Source organism: Peromyscus maniculatus, chromosome 23, assembly GCF_049852395.1.
Source record: "Peromyscus maniculatus bairdii isolate BWxNUB_F1_BW_parent chromosome 23, HU_Pman_BW_mat_3.1, whole genome shotgun sequence".
NCBI classification, from domain to species: domain Eukaryota; kingdom Metazoa; phylum Chordata; class Mammalia; order Rodentia; family Cricetidae; genus Peromyscus; species Peromyscus maniculatus.
Window position 1 is genome coordinate 12,442,590 of NC_134874.1, and position 19,519 is coordinate 12,462,108.

The 19,519-nt window shown below is 48.1% G+C and overlaps 1 protein-coding gene and 1 pseudogene across 1 annotated transcript; both read left to right on the top strand.

The window, feature by feature from the left end:
* Positions 1–839, top strand: LOC102926146 (ubiquitin-conjugating enzyme E2 D2 pseudogene; annotated as a pseudogene).
* Positions 840–11,196: 10,357 nt separating this feature from the next.
* On the top strand, positions 11,197–19,519 carry LOC102923354 (2'-5'-oligoadenylate synthase 1A-like). Its single transcript, XM_076560325.1, has 6 exons — positions 11,197–11,379; positions 12,497–12,785; positions 15,552–15,751; positions 17,045–17,277; positions 17,960–18,113; positions 19,421–19,519. Exons 1-6 carry the CDS (start codon positions 11,197–11,199, stop codon positions 19,517–19,519), a joined length of 1,158 nt encoding a protein of 385 aa, XP_076416440.1.

Below are 19,519 nucleotides of genomic sequence, written 5' to 3' on the forward strand. Positions count from 1 at the left end.
GTTCCCCCCATGGCTCTGAAGAGAATCCACAATGAATTGAATGACCTGGCCCGAGACCCTCCAGCACAGTGTTCAGCAGGTCCTGTTGGAGATGATATGTTTCATTGGCAGGCTACAATAATGGGGCCAAAGGACAGCCCCTATCAGGGTGGAGTGTTTTTCTTGACAATTCATTTCCCAACAGATTACCCCTTCAAACCACCTAAGGTTGCATTTACAACAAGAATTTATCATCCAAATATTAACAGCAATGGCAGCATTTGTCTTGATATTCTGCGGTCACAGTGGTCTCCAGCACTAACTATTTCAAAAGTACTTTTGTCCATCTGTTCTCTGTTGTGTGATCCCAATCCAGATGATCCTTTAGTGCCTGAGATTGCTCGGATCTACAAAACAGATAGAGAAAAGTACAGCAGAATAGCTCGGGAATGGACTCAGAAGTATGCGATGTAATTAAAGAAATTATTGGATAACCTCTACAAATAAAGCTAGGGGAACTCTGAAAGAGAGAGTCCTTTTGATTTCCATTTGGCTGCTTTCTATGAGCCCACGCCTCATCTTCCCCTGTGCACATGTTTAGCTGACACAGCAGTGCTGCGTGCTGTACATACGTGGAACAACAAACTAGAAATACTGTACTTCTGTACCAACATTGCCTCCTAGCAGAGAAGTGTGTGTGTGAGAAGCCAGTTCCCCGGGCGTGACCTAGGTGTGAGACTAAAAGCTTTCCTTATTGACCTAAATTTGGATAATGGCAAGATGTGAGGGGTAGTGGGTACACAGTGTGTGCTTGGATGAGAGGAACAAAGCTCCAGCGACCCGTAGGAGATTGTTCTTAAGTGGAATCCATCTAATCTCCAACAGTCATACAAAGCAGGGTGAAGAAGAAGCTGTCTGTGTTCATTTCACCCTGAAGGACCTACAGCTTAGGTAGAGGCTATGACCAAACAGATTAAACTCTGCCTGCGTGCTGTATTTTTAAGGTCTAAGTTTAACTGAAGAACGTTTCAATGGACTGGAGCTGTTAGTACATAAAGTGTGGTGGGCCTTGTTCCCAGCACTTTCACGTCGCCCTGCCCTTTCAGCCTTCTTCATTTTAGCCCCTTTCCATAATCTTTGGTTTGTATGTGGTTTCTCAGTTAATACATAGCTAATAGCTCTTATTTTTCTTATGTTTTTAACTGCTTTAGGCCTATTTCGATGTAAGGGTGAAAATTCATTTGATGGAAATACTTGTGTATATTTAAAGACCCAGTTGCTCCTCTGGAGCTTGTACGTTAAGAATGATTAATCTGTGTAATAAACTGATTACTACAGTCATTAAAAAACACACACACACACAAAAAAAAAAAAAAAAAAAAAAAAAAACAAAGAAAAATAGCCAACCTGTTGGTTTTTCTCAGGAACTCAGGTCTGTAATAGAAAACACACAATCATATCAGGAGTCCACGTTCCTACCAGGAAGGGTATGCAAATGAACTCTGAGGGTGGGCACCATGCTGACCACCTGGATGGAGCCCCTCAGAAGAAGCACATCCCTATGTTTGGTAGATGGCCATCAGACATCTTTACCTCTCAGCCCATTGAGGGTCCATGGATCCCCACCTGAGGTCCCCTCATTCAGTGACACTTCTGCCAACTGGAAGAGAGGGCCTCGCCACCTGTCTGCTGTGGGACAGCACTAAAGGCCACAGCAGTCATAGCTGCCTCCATTCTGTGAGCTCCCCCGACTCAGCTCACCTCACATTTCCATCTCACTTCCTTCCTGACCTTCTGAGGTTTGGCTCCAAGTCACTGCTCCCATGGTAAGCTCCAATCTGAGGACATGCATGACAACATCTGTTCCCTAGTATGAGAAAAACCCCTGCCCTAGGAAGGGAAAGGTCTAAGTGATGTCCCGACACGCCTCTTTGGCTGTGGCACAGCCCTGCTGAGTCTCACTGAGACAGGAAAGATATGCTGCTTATGGAACTGAGCACTGGCTTCAGAGTCCATGGGAAACCAAGCCCCACACCTCCTTAGCTGAGTGACCCTGAGCCAGTGGTTTCAATCTGTGAGTCTCCTTCACACTCTCTATGTGTGTGAATGTATGGGTGCACCTGTGTTTCCATGTGTGTGAGAGAGTATGTATGTGTGAGTAGGTGTGTGTGAAAGCGTGTTAGTGTTTTTGTATGTGTGAACATATGAGTTTGCATCAATGTGTGAGTGAACGTATGTGAGGATGTGTGTGTTTGTGTGTTTGTGTGTGTGTTCACTTGTGTAACAGCATAGAGGTGAAGGTCAGAGAAAACTTGGAGGAGTGGGTCTCTCCTTCTACCACAGGGTTCTAGGGATCAAGCCCAGGTCACCAGTGTTGGCAGCACATGCTTTACCCACTGGGCCATCTTGCCAGCCTGTGACATCTCTGAATGCTGCTAAAATGGCTGGAAAACAGGCAAGCAGCTGGCCACCATGGGCGTGTGGAGACTTTCAGCCAGAGACCACATCACTTTTAGAATATTCTCCAAAGAGATGAGTGTCAGAAGCAGTGGGCAAGAGGACAGGGTGCATGTGTGCATGAGTGTTCCGAGACTGCACATGTGTGGGACAGATAGTCATCTTGGTCTGTTATTGGGGTTCTGTCTATGTTGGAAACCTGGAATCTTCAAATGGTGATCATAGCTGGCAGACAGACAGACAAATAGACAGGAAGACACACACAAACACACACACACACACACACACACACACACACACACACACACACACACACACACACACCAAACACCAAACACAGGAGAGACAGAGAGAGAGGCAGATAGAAAGAAAGAGAGCTTGCTTTATACCAGTCCAGGTCTCACCAAGCTAGTATGAGCACCCCTAGACCCACATGCTGTTCGGGGCACACAATGTGGGCACTCCAGGACAGCATATGATTTTAGGAAACAGTCTGATGATGCTGATATCTGCCCCATGCCAAGCCTGCCTTGGGCATCACACACCCTGATTCTGTTCATGCAAGGGGCCGTGGCCCTGGGGATTGATAGGAGCCAAATGTGTCCTTGGTCTGCTGTGGTCACTTAACTGGAGAACGAGCTAAGGGGGCTCAGAGCTGTGCACAAATATTAGTGGTAAAAAGGTGTGGCAGAAACAAGCACCATGGGACTATCTGGGCCTGGGAGTCCCTGGGGATCTGTTCCATGTTTTAGAGCAGCTGGCTGAGGCTACCACACTGTCCACCAACCTCCTAGCATCCACACTTCCTGTAGGATCCAGGTACAGGGTTACCAGCCTGCACCTGCACAGGTCCGGAGAGGGACAGAGAGCCTGAGACATGCTCCAGCCTTTCTCCAAGAAGAGAGACTGAGGTCTAACTCTCAGGACATCAGGGTGAAATGGGGCTGTGCTAAGTGATGGTCATCAGGATGGCTCCTGACCCGAGGCCGCTGGCTTCATTGTGTGATGGAGACATTGACAGAGCTGTGCACACAGGGTGCTGTGGTGTGAGGGAGGAGGCAGGGAGTGGACAGCAGGAGCCAGCAGAAGGCAGAGGCAGGAGCAGAGTATCCTTTGGGACACTGGAAGGGACCAGCCCGCTGATGTCTTGACCTTGGGTCTCTAACCCAGAGCCACTCTGCTCTGGAATCCCATTGTCACTCTGTCACAGGAGTGTTTACACACTTTGTCCCTGCAGCCCTAGGGAATGACCCGCCCCCTTGTCATCTCCTTGGCTCCCTGTCTGTCTCCAGCTACCCCACTCTGTTCCTTTGTGTGTTTCTTCTGGTTTTTATTCCACCTCTGGGTCTCTGCAGAGGCTGTTCCCAGGGCCTTGCATGCTGTTCCACTCCTGCATTTGGCTGGAAGTTCCACACTCTTCTGTTCATGGCTAAGACCTCCCTTCCAGGTGGAGATACTCCGGAGCACTTTCCATGTCCCAGGTGGAGTCAGTTGCCCTTCCTCCCTCCCCCAGGATCTTGTCAACTGAAGTTCCTGGGGAAAGAGGAAGAAGGAAGAGAGAAGGAAATAAGACACTACAAGGCTGAATAACTAATTAGAACTTTGTGAGGGAGAGTTGGGATGTTGTAGATCTGGATAGGAATTATAGTGGCTCTCTTTAGTACTTTTAATAGTAAATCATTGACCACTACTGTATCTCACCAATCTGGGATCCAGGCTAATAAGCACTGCCCTGGTAGATACACCCCTGGGTGCAGTTGAGGCAGGAATGGTATGGGAGTCACTAGACACATTCTGACTGGATTGGAGACCTACTCCACAATAAGAACTCCAACATGGTTCTGCACATCTGGTCAAGGACCCATGGCTGGCCATCAGAGGCCCCAGAGACGAACCTACAACAGCTATTTTGACAAATGGGCATAGTATCAGGCTGCCCTCTCCATCTCTGTACCGATATGATGGCGGTATTCCTCAACTGAAGTTCTTGCTTCTCAGGTGACTCTAGCCTGTGTCAAGTCAGCATAAACCCAGCCAGGACACAGTCAGTTATCATTAGGGGTGTGAATGTGAGAAACACTAACCGGATTCAGTGGTTTATTTACTAAAAAAGTGACATGAAGTTGGGAGGGGATTTGGGGGGGATGGTAAGTGGGGGGGAAGGGGAGGGTGAATTTTGTCAAAGTACATTGAATGTATATTAGGAAGATTTCAAAGACCATTTTATAAAATGGTCACGAGGATTCTTAATTCCACTATATGTTGCCCTGCAGGAGGCACAAGCCATTTCTTGCAGAGCTGGTCAGTTCTTCACAAGGGGCTCCAGAGGATACTGCTTCCCCAGCAACAGATGGGGACATGTGGCCAGGAGAGTTAAAGACTTGGGCTCTTACACCTTGTGACCTGAGCTCACCCTGGCTCAGTCAGGCTTGCCAAGGGCATTGGTCTCATTAGACTGAGTGACACTGTTTAAGATATGTAGGAAGGTGTAGAAGAGGTATAGACGAGCTGGGCATAGCAGCACATCATAATTCCATCCTTTAGGGAGCTAAGGCAGGAGGATTGCTGTGAGTTGAAGGCTAGCCTGACTTATGTGACTATGAGAGCCTGGTCAACTAAAAGGGTCAGTGAGAAGGCTCAGAGGGAATGGGTGTTTGTTGACAAGCCTGATGGCCTGAGTTTGATCCTGGGACCCACATGGTGGAAGGAGAGAGAGGCCACGCCTACAAATTGTCCTCTGACCCCATATTCGCACAGGTGAAATAAATGTAATCGAATATTTTACAGTATAGTTTCTTGGCCCTCACCCAGATCTGCTCAGGACCCTCAGCTGGTCTCTTGTTGTCCCTTCTGGTGACCCTTGCCCGGCACCTTCAGTGTAGCAGTTCCCTCAGGCATGGTCACTGTCCACCAAGAAATCACTTTACCTACCATGTCTGAAGACTGTACTTATGCTGGGGGCTTCTGACCCGAATGACACAGACATGGCTTCTGGGTCTTTACAAATAAAATCTCTCAAAGCCACCCATGGCTCGAGGCCATAACCATGAGCAGAGTCAAGGTTCTCAGTTATGTCCTCAGTTTTCCATTCCTTGCTCTCTGCACCGATTCCAACAGTGGTGTGTGTGTGTGTGTGTGTGTGTGTGTGTGTGTGTGTGTGTGTGTTTTCATGGTTCACTTAGATGCATTTATAAGCAATTATTACATTCTCCACATAGGTAGAGGAGGACTGAACATTTACTTGTATGTCTTACTTGTCTTTAACAGTGTACAACTACTTAGTACCTTTTATAAGATCAGAATTCTATAGTTTTATTCTCTTTAAGTTTGAGCCTAAAACAACTGAATGGCAGGGCAGTGGTGGCGCACGCCTTTAATCCCAGCACTCAGGAGGTAGAGCCAGGTGGATCTCTGTGAGTTCAAGGCCAGCCTGGGCTACCAAGTGAGTTCCAGGAAAGGCGCAAAGCTACACAGAGAAACCCTGTCTCGAAAAAAAAAAAAAAACAAAAAAAACAAAAAAAAAAACAAAAAACAAAAAACAAAAAAAAAACTGAGCTGAAGCATCAAAATAAAACTTTAATAGTTGCAATGACAAAGTAGATAGATATTTATCCTTAAGTCAATTTCTGTTGGCCTGAATAGACATCAGAAAGTTAGACCTTATTTATCAACCCTATTTTGTTACTTATTTAAATTTTTCTAGAAGCCTGGTGTTGGCAAAGACACAAGCGCTTAGACATACATCTCTATGTTAGCTTTTGTTAACCGGAGCATACCTTCATAACCTTAGGAATTTATCATCATCAAAAACTACACGCTAATTCAAACCCCTCTAGGAGACCTGTTGTTGCCTACATAGTCTAAAAAGGAGGTAGGAGAATGAGCTGAAGGCTTTAGACCACGTGTCACTTTGACCAAGATGGTGGTGATGTTAGAAGGCATGGAATCTTTAACCCCAGTCAAGATAGCTGCCAGGCACATGGTCCTTTTCATCCAGATGAGGCATCAGCTAAGACAGAGGCAAGCCATGTGGCTGCCATTTAAAAACATCACTTCTACACAATCTGATGTAGTAGACCTATTTCTCTACACAAGAGTCAAACCATATACGTATTCTAATGTAGCAAATTAAAACTGCATATATACACATTTAATGATGAGCCTTTTGTTACTAGTTTTAAGTTAGCTGCTGTTACAGATTGTTTTAAGCATTCCCAAACAATTCACGAATCTTGAGATAAAGAGTTTCCATAGAGCAGAGAGATATCTCTATCCTGGTGTGCTAATTTATACATGAGGTCATTGAAAACATTTCATGGCTGAGAAATATCCAACAAAAGTCTGATTGGCTCTAGGAGGGTAAGACTTTAGAGCTGTACAATCTGGAGTGTGTATAAAGTAGAACTTGTGTATAAAATATATGCTCCTTTTCCTTTAGAAGAGACATCTATAAAAGCATTAAAAAGCTATCTCTACAGGATTTTTAGATGTAATTTTAGGTCACACACATGCAGTATTTTTTTTAATCTTAAAGATCTTTTAATGGTGACTATTATAGATCTGGAGTAACATGCTAGTATTGTCTGTCAATTATCTGTGTGGATGAATATTCAACCTGCATTTTATTTAGTAGAACAATAATTTCTGTGGGCCCTTTATTAGTAAAGGATTATTTCTGAACTTCCTCTTTAGCAGCAGCACTGTTTAATTAGCTAACAGCCCGCTCAACTTGAGGGGCTACATTTCCCAAAATTTCAACATAGAAATTTTCAACATAGAAAGCGATTGAGAGAGGAGAGCAGAGGCAAAGCCCTAGTAGGGATCAACAGGTAAGAGCATACCCAATGACCTGACCCACAATTTAAAATTCTGCTCTTTCAGTTTACCTACCATGAAAGGTAAGTGTTCGTTTAAGCATTGATTAGACAAGCAGGAGAAGAGAGCATCCTCCACACAATGAACGACCAACACCTGGGGAAATGAAACAGTGTTGGCTTATGTGCTTTATGCCCTAGTTGTAACCAATCTTGTGCCTAATTTATGCCCGTTGTCATTTTCTCCATGAAGGGACCTTCATATTGAGTTTTTTTCTGCTTTGAGGGGAAAACAAAAACCATTTAAAGAAAACCCAGGCACACAGATAACAAGTGAACTCTAAGTCTGGGAACAGCTGAGCTGTCTCGTGCTGCAAGCAGTGGAGCCCGGACTGCTATTCCATGAAACTCAGGTATTGCAGGGGCCTCTTTCGGCTCCCCAGCTGCTGGGAATAGGTACCTTGGTGAGTTCCAGTCAGATGCATAGGAGGGCCGAACCCAAGTGGCTGATTTGGAAGGAAAGCAGCTGCAGGGTATATTGGGTGCCCTGTCCGGACCTGCCACAACATGTCTGCCAGAAAATTCATACTCTTCTGTCTCTGTTACTGTCTTTCTCTCTATCTGTCTCTGTCTCTGTCTCTCTTTTAAAAATTAATCAATAAAAATTTTTATCTTCTCTTTCATGGGATCTTTAAGAACCCATGTTAATTCCACTCTCTCACTTAAGGTTGTGAACCCTGTACCCTGAGAGGCCTCAGTTTCCTGACCTTAAATTTAAAAAAAAATTTTTTTTTACCTTCTCCAAGGACAGAGACCACATTAGGATCCAGACTTCCTTGGTCTGCTGTGGTCACTTGAGCTGGGGAAGGAACTAAGGGGGTTCAGAGCTGTGCACCAGGGTCGGGGGGTGAGAGATGTGGGGGAAGCAAGTGCTGTGGAAACATCTGGGTGTGTGAACCCCTAGGGATCTGTTTCATGCTTTAGAGAGGCTGGCTCAAGCTGCCTCCCTGCCTGCCAACCTTCTAGAACCCTCAACTCTTGTAGGATCAGCCAGGTCCAGGATCACCAACCTCACAGGTCCAAAGATTAATGTCTTCCTTGTGTGACAGACATTGGACAGGGCTGTGCACACAGGGCGCTGTGGTGTGAGGGATGAGGCAGGGAGTGGACAGCAGGGGCCAGCAGAAGGCAGAGGCGGGAGCAGAGTCTCCCTTGGGACACTGGAAGGGCCCAGCCTGCTGATGTCTTGACCTTGGGTCTCTAACCCAGAGCCACTCTGCTCTGGATTCCCACTGTCACTCTGTCACAGGAGTGTTTACACACTTTCTCCCTGCAGCCCTAGGGAATGGCCCCGCCCCCTTGCCATCTCCCTGGCTCCCTGTCTGTCCTCCCCTCCCCCACTCTGCTCCTTGGTGTGTTTCTTCTGGTTTTTATTCCACCTCTGGGTCTCTGCAGAGTCTGTACCAAGGGCCTTGCATGCTGTTCAACTCCTGCATTTGGCTGGAAGTTCTGCATGCTTCAGTCCTTGGCTAAGACATTCCTTCTTCAGGGAGTCACTCAGGAGCACTTTCCAGGTCCCAGGCATGGTTAGCTGCCCTAGACCCTTCACTACAGGATTTTGTCAACTGAAGTTCCTGGGGAAAGAGGAGGAGCAAAGAGAGAAGGAAACAAGAGTCTACAAGGCCGAAAAATGAATTACAACTTGGTGATGGAGAGTTGGGATGTTGCAGATCCAGAGTTGAATTATCATGAGTTCTCTTTTAGACTTTTAATGGTCAGTCGATGTCCACCACTGTATCTTATCCAGCTGGGAACCAGGTCAATGAGGAGTGCTCTGGCAAGACACACCCATGGGTACAATATTGGCATGGATGTTATAGGGGTCACTGCCCACATTCTGACTGGATTTGAGGCCCACACCACAAGGGGAAACTCCACCCTGGTTCTGTACATCTGATCAGGACCCATGTTGGGAGATCACGGGCCCCAGGATAACCTATACAGCTATTAGACAAATGGACACAGTATCAGGCTGCCCTCTACAACTCTGTGCCCCATATAATGGAGGCCTTTCTCCACTGAAGTTCCCGCTTCTCAGGTGACTCTAGCTTGTTTCAAGTTGGCATAAAACCCAGCCTGGATAGACAGTCAAGTTTCCTCAGGGGTGTGGTCGCTGGCAGGTTGCCCACATCCCAGTGGATGGTCTCACACACATGTGTATATGAAGCACTAACTGGATTCAATGGTTCATTTACTAAAGTGACATGAAGTTGGGAGGGGAGTTGGGAGGACCCTAAGTTGGGAGGAAGGGGAGGGTGAATTTGACAAAATACATTGAATGTATATTATGAAAATTTCAAAGACTGTTTTATAAAATGGTCAGGAGGATTCTTAATTCCACTATATGTTGCCCTGCAGGAGGCACAAGCCATTTCCTGCAGAGCTGGTCAGTTCTTCACAAGGGCTCCAGTGGACACTGCTTCCCCAGCAACACATGGAGACATGAGGCCAGCAGGGTTAAAGATGTGGGCTCTTACACCCTGTGACCCAGGCACTCCCTGGCTCAGTCAGGCTTGCCAAGGGCATTGGTCTCATTAGACCGTGTGACACTCTTTAAGATATGCAGGGAGGTGTGGAAGCGGTAAAGTGGTATGAGCTGGGAATAGCGGCACTTTATACAATTCCAGCCTTCAGGGAGCTAAGGCAGGAGGATTGCTGTAAGTTGAAGGCTAACCTGGCATATGTGAATTTGAGAACCCAGTCAACAACAAAAAGGGTCAGTGAGAAGGCTCAGAGGGAACAGGTGTTTGTTGACAAGCCTGATGGCCTGAGTTTGATCCTGAGACCCACATGGTGGAAGGAGAGAGAGGCCACACCTACAAGATGTCCTCAGACCCCCAAATTCACACACATGAGATAATGTAATAGAATATTCTAAAGTATAATTTGCTTGGCCCTCACCCAGATCTGCTCAGGACTCACAGCTGGTCTCCTGTTTCCATATCTGGCCCTCCTTGCACGGGCCTTCAGCATCATAGTTCCCTCAGGCATGGTCAGTGTCCACCAAAGAGCCTCCTTTACCAAAGAGGCTATGGAGACTGTGCTTTTTGCTGTGGGCTTCTAACCTGGATGACACAGACAAGGCTTCTAGGTCTTTACAAATAAAGTCCCTCAAAAAGCCACCAATGGCTTGTGGTCATAACCATGAGCAGAGCCAAGGTTCCCGTTATGTCCTCAGTTTTCATTTCTTACACTCTGCATCGATTCCAACAGTAATTAGGGTGTGTGTGTGTGTGTGTGTGTGTGTGTGTGTGTGTGTGTGTGTCTGTGTCTGTGTGTGTGTGTGTGTGTGTGTCTGTGTGTGTGTGTGTGTGTGTGTGTGTGTGTCTTCATGGATAAATTAGATGCATTTATTCAGCAATTATTACATGCTCCACATAGGTTGAGGATGACTGACCATTTACTTGTATGTCTTAATTGTCTTTAACAGTGTACAACTAGTTAGTAGCTTTCATAACCTTAGAATTCTATAGCCACCTTCTGGGAAAACAGCTCATTATCATGTCCCGGTGTGGACCAGTCACCTCTCACACACCCACCAGTGTGTGAATCTGAATGCCAGCCATCTTCTGGATGCTTCTCACTTGCTCTTTCAGCTTAAGTGACATGTGTGTATTGCTGTTAAAATCTACAATTCTAAAAAATCATTTTCTTCAGTAACAACAGAAGATAATGAAGAAAAGAACAAGAGACAATAATTTTAAAATGCTTCATGACTCCTGATCCACAGCCTGTTGTGAAACACCAGAGTGTTATGGAGCCAAGGATCCACAGACCTCAGAGGCAGAGGCCTGATTTACATAGCCCTGCCCTTCCTGGGAAAGAGAAACTAGCTGTGGATATAAGCTGAGGCTGGCCCAGAGTCAGCAAACATATTCGCCAGAGGATGGATCAAGGACTCAGCAGCATCCCAGCCTGGGAGCTGGACAAGTTCATAGAGAACAACCTCCTCCCTGACACCAGATTCCATGCTGAGGTCCAAGCATCCATCATCATCTTACGTGCATTCCTGAAGGAGAGATGCTTCCAAGGCGCTGACCATGATATGAGGGTTTCCAAGGTGGTGAAGGTGAGCCCCCCCCCCCCCCGCCTGAGCTGACCGGATGGGGAGGGAGAGGACCCTCAGGAGCCAGGCTGCAGCCCTGAGTGGGTGTGGGTTTCCTACCTTCTCTGTGTCCCTGTGTTCTCATGGGCACCCAGCTGTGGCACAGAGTAGAGAACAGAACAGCGTCCCTACCTGCTGGATGACTGGACTGATGGGACCTCACTGTCCAGGTTTCCCATCTGTGAAATGGGACAACATGACAACAGTACCTCACTCCCAGTCACTGTGACGGCCAGTGAAATGTCAGTTTGTAACGCCAGCTCCATTCCCTGCGATGTGCAGTGTGTTAGTGCATGTGTGCTGCATTTTATTTAGGGAGGCTCTCCTCAGTATCATTATTTTCTCAGAATCTTTCTCTCATGTATTCAGTTCTCTAAATTTAAGCTTTTGTTCTGATCTTCATACAAGCTTATGTTGTACCCTTAGTGTATTCCCTTCACATTCTGCTAACAGTAGGGATCATGACCATAGTTTCCTAAATCTGTGTTAATTTACTCACAGTCTCCTCTCACCCACTACCACCCCATCCTTTCCCCCCCACACTGACGTCCCCCGGAGAGTCCCTCTCTGATTGCACGTCACCTGTGTGCAGCTAGATCTAGAATCCACATGAGAGAAAATGTGCTGTTTGTCTCCCCCATTACCCTCCCTTGACCCTCACTTCCTTTAGACCCCTCCTCTGCCTCTCCCACATAGTCAGCTTTCTATCACAGACACACAGGAAGACAGACAGACAGACAGACAGACAGACAGACAGACAGACACACACACACACACACACACACACACATACACACACAGACATTCACAGACATATTTACATCTAGACCCCATAGACAAACACTGATGTTCATCGTTCTGAGCCTGGCTTACTTCTGTTACCAGGAGGAGATCCAGAACCATCTATTTTCCTACATGAATCCCGATTTCACTCTTCAGGGCTGTCTAGTATTCCACTGCACATGTGCCTGCTTTCTCTATCCATCCATCTCCCTGGGTGGTGGCCCTTTAGGCTGTTGAAGGTCTGGACTGTTGGACAAGGCTCTGCCTGTCGCTTATCATTCTCATCGTTGTCTTTCAGGGCGCCTCCTCAGGCAAAGGCACAGGACTCCAGGGCAGATCAGATGCTGACCTGGTGGTGTTCTTTACCAATCTCACCAGCTTTGAGGATCAGTTAAAGCGACAGGGAGAGTTCTTCCAGGAAATTAAGAAACAGCTGCTCACGATTCCCAATGAGACACATATTTGTATGAAGGTTAATGTCCAGAATCCATGGTGGGCCAAACCCCAGGAACTTAGTTTCAAGCTGACCTCCTCCCAGCATGAACAGGAGGTGGAGTTTGATGTGCTGCTGGCCTATGATGTCCTCGGTAAGCCATTCAGAGCCTCAGGCGGCCCTTCCATGTGCCTTCTTCCTCTCCTCTGTTTCTGTGTGAGTATGTGTGTTTGTGTGTGTGTGGGCAGGTTTCACATGTGTGCAGACCTATTCACATGTTTGCAGGTGTGGGTAGAGACCAGACGCCAGTCCTGGATGTCAGTTACATAGCAGCCTGCTTTTTTGAGAGGTTGACCTGGAATTTGCTGGCCCACCTTCTTGGCTCTTGCAGCATGCAGCTGGGGTCAGGTGGGGTGTGTGCTCTGACGGAGCTGCACCCACAACCTCGGGCAACCTGGAGCCTCAGCGTGTTTATCAGGGACAGCAGAGGTGGGGGAGGGGTTGCCTAGTCTCATAGGAGGTGTCTGTAGGAGAGGACTCCCAGGCCGGAAACAAATAAACTCAGATACATTCAGGACTTCACTCAGGCTTCCTCCACTCCCTACAAGACAGCCTGGTTGGTTTGTTGGTTGCTTTGTTTGACTGTTTGGAGATAGGTTGACCTTTGACCTGGAGCTGGCTGATCCACCTATCAGATCAGAGAGTGAGCATGAGGGATCCTCCTGCCTCCACCTCCCCAGCACTGGGATTTAGGTGTGGACCCCCACCCCCACCTGCAGCTTTTTATGTGGGTGCTGGGAATCTGCTTTTGGGTCCTGATACTAAGCCATCAAGGCCTTTAATGGAGCCGTCTCGTCAGCCCCAGGGGCGTCCTACAGAACACCTGCATGGTGATCAGCTCTTCTTGTGGCTGAGTGTGGAAATTCTGTGTCTCTAAAACTGTGACAGAGATGTAGCTAAAAATTAGCTTCTTCTTCTTCTTCTTCTTCTTCTTCTTCTTCTTCTTCTTCTTCTTCTTCTTCTTCTTCTTCTTCTTCTTCTTCTCGTCCTCCTCCTCCTCCTCCTCCTCCTCCTCCTCCTCCTCCTCCTCCTCCTTCTTCTTCTTTTAAAGATTTATTTATTATGTACACAGTGTTCTGTTTTGCATGTATGCCTGCAGGCCAGAAGAGGGAGCCAGATCTCATTACAGATGGTTGTGAGCCACCATGTGGTTGCTGGGAATTGAACTCAGGACCTCTGGAGGAACAGCCAGTGCTGTTAAACTCTGAGCCATCTCTCTAGCCCCTGTTGCATCTTCGATGAAAGAGAAAGAAACCTCAGACCTGTGCGTAGGCCTGGGTATGTGTGTGTGTGTGTGTGTGTGTGTGTGTGTGTGTGTGTGTGTGTGTGTACTCCAAAATTACAAACTGCCCAACTCTACCCAAAGACAACCAGGAACACCCCTGAAGGAACAGAGGGGCCTTGGGGAGATGGGAGAATAGTTGAGACTTCACACTTGCTGGCCACTGTGAGAACTGCTACTATTAACGTAGAGACAAGGCCACTGCCCTTGGCTTAGGAGAGCCATGGACACAGTGCAGAGTCTCAGGCAGCAGGGAATGAGAGGCCAGCCTGGGAGCAGGAGCAGGGCAGCATGCTGTGGGGGGCTGCAGGGGCTTAGAGCCCTGTGAGTGGAGGGGGCCACAGGGGGTGACCCAGAAATGAGCTGTGAGGGCGGCTCCCCAGAAGCCTGTCTTGGTCACGGACTTCCCCTGCCTCAGCAGCTCTCTAGGGGGGAAGTGGGACCACCACAGAAGGACCCCCTTGGAAATGGCAGTGTGAGCTACAGCCCTGAGAGGAACCCAGCCCCGACTCTATACAAGATGACTTAACCCATGGGCCCTACTGTGTAGTGGAACTTGAAGCTGCAAATAAAAACATGAGACTGTCATGGCATGGCCTGCTGCAGCCATGGCCACACACCTGCACACCCCTAGGACACAGCCTGCTGCCTGTCTAGTCTACTCAAATGTGCATCTACACCCACACACATACACACACCCACATGTATTCCCTAATCTGCTGCCTATCCACTCTACAAGTTTAGGACACACACACACACACACATACACCCTACTGCTCTCAGGACCTGGCCTAACAAAACCACATGATATTAAGTTAGGCATTACAGAAAACCATGCACTGAAAACACAGTGGCTGGGGAGGCAGCTCAGTGGATAAGAGCGATTGCTGAGTAAGTGTGAGGACCTGAGTTCAAATCCCCCACACCCATTTATACAGAAAGGACCACACATTGACCTCTAACCCAGGCTGTACATGGACAGAGACAGGAGAATCTCTGTGGCCAGCTGGATGCCAGCCAAGCTACTCATTCACAGAGAGATCCTGCCTCAAAGGGCGAAGGAGATGAACAATAAAGGGAGACACCCAAGTCCTCCTCTGGGCTCCAAACTTATGCATCTACCTCCTCACAAATACACACAATACACAGGGCAGGACTCTGTAAACATGAGATACATGATATATAAATGCAGCAGCAGACAGCTCCACCATAAACTCTGACATGAACAGGAGTGTACACACATGACAAGAACCATGCGGAGGATACTGGACACCAGAGCATGGCTGGCCATTATTAGATGCGCGTGAAGCTCTCTCGTGTGTGACCTCAGTGTGCTGTTTCCTCCCACCGCTGTCTCCAGGCCTGTGAGGAAGGCATCACAGAAGGACCAGTTGGGGGCAGGGACTTTCCAGGGCCACATGGTGTTTGCAGTCCTGAGGTGTGGTAGGCACATGGCTGTATGGGGAGTGAGGCTTGCTGTGGTAAAACTCTGCTCTATCCCTGAACCCCTCAGCCTGTGAGCTTGTCACCCAGATAAACCAAAGAACCTCAGAGAAGGGCTGAGGTTTTAACTGAATGAAGCCTCCTTGACAGGTCATGTTGGTATCTACGGCAAGCCTGACCCCCAAATCTACACCAACCTCATCAGAGAGTGCACCTTTAAGAATCTGGAGGGCGAGTTCTCCACCTGCTTCACAAAGCTCCAGAGAAACTTCCTGAAGCAGCGTCCACCCAAGCTGAAGAGTCTCATCCGCCTGGTCAAGCACTGGTACCAGCTGGTATGGCATCTGACCCGTCTGCCGTGAGCCCCGTCTATACAGGGGGGTGGAGAATGGAAGGGGTGATGAAGAGGAGGAAAGATGAGGAGCAAGAGGGGAGGGAAGGAGTGGTGGGAAGGGAAGAGAGAGAATCCAGAGGTGATGGGAAGTAAGGAGGGAGAAGGAACGGGAGAGGGGCCCTGGGAGGAAGGACTTTCCATGCTTGTTATGGGTGATTTTTTTCTAGTCCAGTTTCCAGTCAACTAACTCACTCTTCAGCTGCATCTAATTCATTGTTAACATGTCATTTTGATCTTAGGATTTCTCTTTCTCTTTCTTTCTTCTGTTACTTTGAGACAGGATCTCACGATGTAGCTCTGGGTGTTCTGAAACTCACTATGTAGACCAGGCAGGCCTTGAACTCACAGATCTGCCTACCTCTGCCTCCTAATGCTGGGATAAAAGGTGTGCACCATCGCACCCAACTTGACCTATAGATCTCTAGTTTGTTTGTTTTTTAACATGCACTGCTACTTACTATGGCTCTGATTATCCTGATGTGTCAAGCTACGGTTTCTTTAAACATTCATCCTGCAATGTTTCTGAAGTTTTGATGTGTGTATGAGATATATATAGTGTGAGTATATGTATTCCTATTCATGAGAGCACATACCTATGTGTGTGCGTGTATGTATTTAAGCATGCTGAGACCAGAGTGATGCCAGGTCCTCAGTCACTCTCCACCTTTTATATTCAGGCAGGGTCTCACACTTGAACCCACAGTGTGCTGAATCAGCAACTCTGGACCTTCATCAGGTCCTGGGGACCCCCATTTCCATCTGCTTAGGCTGGGATAATGAGTCAGCTCCCTCAAAAGCCTGACAATCATGTGCATGGTGGGGATCTGAACTCTAGTTATTACCCTTGCAAGGAGAGGGGGGCCCTTAACACACTGAGTTGGCTCCTTAGCCTTTTCCTACTTATTTTAGAGCCTGCGATAAAACCTTCAATAGTGAGCATCATTACTATCCCGCCCCCACCCTCACTCCCTGGCTGTCAATAAAGCTGTCATGATTCCTCCTGTGCCTGCTGGTAAATGCTCAGTCTTTGTGGACCACACAGTCAACTTGTGGACCCCTCAGAACTTGGCTATAGCACAGGGGTGTCTGTACACTGAATCTACATGTACGTGCAGGTGTGTGCCAATAAACCTGTAGTGACAACATCAGGTGGCAACTGAAATGACCCTGTGAGAAGTGGTCCCCACAACAGCTGACTGGCAACCCATTTTTCTCATTGTCTCTCTCTTCTCAGTGTAAGGAGAAGCTGGGGAAGCTGCTGCCCCCCGAGTATGCCCTGGAGCTGCTCACAGTCTATGCCTGGGAACGAGGGAGTGGAGCCCCTGAGTTCAACACAGCCCAGGGCTTCCGGACAGTCTTGGAACTGGTCATCAACTACAGGCAGCTTCGAATCTACTGGACAGTGTATTATGACTTTCAACACCAGGACATCTCTGATTACCTGCACAGTCAACTCAGAAAAGCCAGGTAGCCTGTCCCCTCATGGCTCAGCTCCCCACGGGGAGGCCCAGGCTGTAGCAGTGTGGAAATGGGGAGGTAGAAGCTTCATATTAATGGAGCATCTCCTGTCCTGTCACTGTGCTGGGACCTGTCCTCTGTCAGCTGATTGACAAGAGGACCACCAGCCCTGGGAGATGGGGGTGGGTTCTCTTGTCTGTAGATAAGACTGAGGCCATGACTTTGTCCAGACTCAACCAGCAGAGGCAGGGGATGTCCATGGAGCAGGAACTGAGATGTTCTAGCTGTAACAGTGTCATAAGCACTGTGAGGCATAGAACAGGGCTGGACTAATTAACTGTAAACAATACAGTTATGGTCATCTGAGGAAAGGAACTGTCTTGATCCTGTGTTGTCTTCAGCCTTCATACCCCATCTTTTGAGACTGGCTGGTTCAACTCTCATCATTACACAGATTAGAGAGACTGAGGGACCTGCCCCAGGACACACAGCTAATAAAGGGTAGAAGATTCGAACCCAGGCCTCCTTGATCATGGGCAAGGAACCCTCCAGTCTTGCTCTATGCTGTGGGGTAGGGACTCAGGACAAACTTTGGATGGGGTGCTTTACTGGGCTCCTCTACTGCCCCTGTGCAGTGGTTCCTAGGACACTGGCCAGATGGTCAATTCCCTCTCTGAATGTTGCTCTGCAGGCCTGTGATCCTGGACCCAGCTGACCCAACAGGGAACGTGGCTGGTGGGAACCCAAAAGCCTGGCAGCGACTTGCTAGAGAAGCTCGAGCCTGGATGGATTATCCATGCTTTAAGAACAAGGATGGTTCCCGAGTGCGCTCCTGGCGTGTGCCGGTGAGAACCTGTCATCATCCTGTCCCCTTGCACACAGCTTTGGTCACTCTGCATGCTTCTCAGTCAGTCTGGCCTCAGAGATTGTCACTTCACCCCTATAGAGTTCTTGTCACATGCTCATCCTGTGTCCTTTATCATACAGTAACTCACTGGATCCTCACACATGCTCATCCTGTGTTCTTTATCATACAGTAACTCACTGGATTTACACACATGTTCTGTCCTATGTCCTTTATAGTTCAGTAGCTCACTGGATCATCCCTAGTCCTCCACAAGGTGTACTTAATAACATCCTTCTCTTTCTGATGAGCCGAGAAGGCTCAGGGCCTGGGATATGGCTCAGTCAATAAAATACCTGCCACATAAGTAGGGATGAGGAGCCTAATATCATGGCCAGACACATGTAAAAAAGCCAGACAAGGAGACCTGCCCTTGACATTCCAGTGCATGGACAGCAAGATCCCTGCACAGGCTGACGAGCGAGCATAGTCTCCTTGGTGAGTTCCAGTCCAGTGTGACCCAAATGCCAAGGTGGACAGCATTTGAGGAAAATATCATTCTCTGTTTTTTGCACACACACACACATTATACATATACATATACATATACAAACACACACACACACACACACACACACACACACGCTGGACCGAAGGGAGAGTCAGGAGGATATGCAAGCTGAAGCCAATGGCTCAGGGATGCTCAGCTAAGAATAGATGGGGTTGGGATTCCCGTGGACTCTGAAGACAGTGCTCAGGTCCAGGAAGCAGTCCATCTTTCCTGTTTCATTATCATGTGGTCAACGGGTCTCCTGGGGACAGTGTCTCAGCCAAAGAGGTGCAGAGGGACCTGCGTTTGGACCTTTCTCTTCCTGGGGCAGGGGACTCTCTGATGCTAGGGAACCAATGATGCGGTGCTTGGCCTCAGGATGGAGCTTACCATGGGTGTGGTTACATTGGAACCAAACATCAGAAGGGCAGGGAGGAAGTGAGAGGGGACATAGGACAGAGGCAGCTGGGGCTGCCCTGGCCGTTAGTGCTGTCCCGCATCAGACAGGTGGCGAGGCCCTCGCTCCCACTTGGCAGATCTGTTACTGAATGAGGGGACCTCAGGAGGGGCTCCATGGACCCTCAGTAGGCTGAACCCCAAAGAAGTCCTGATAGCCATCTTGCCAACATGGGGATGTGCTGTCCCTTCTTCTGGGGGGCTCCAGGTGGCCAGTTATGGTGACCACCCTGGGGGCTGATATACATTCCTTCCAGTTAGAAATGAGGGCTCCTGACACGATTGTATGTTTTCTATTACAGGCAGAGGCTGAAGAGCCACAGGAATGTGTTCCAGGAACACAGCAGCACCAGCCCAGAAAGCTCTGGAGTCGGAATGTGCTCTTCTGCTGCAGGCCTTGA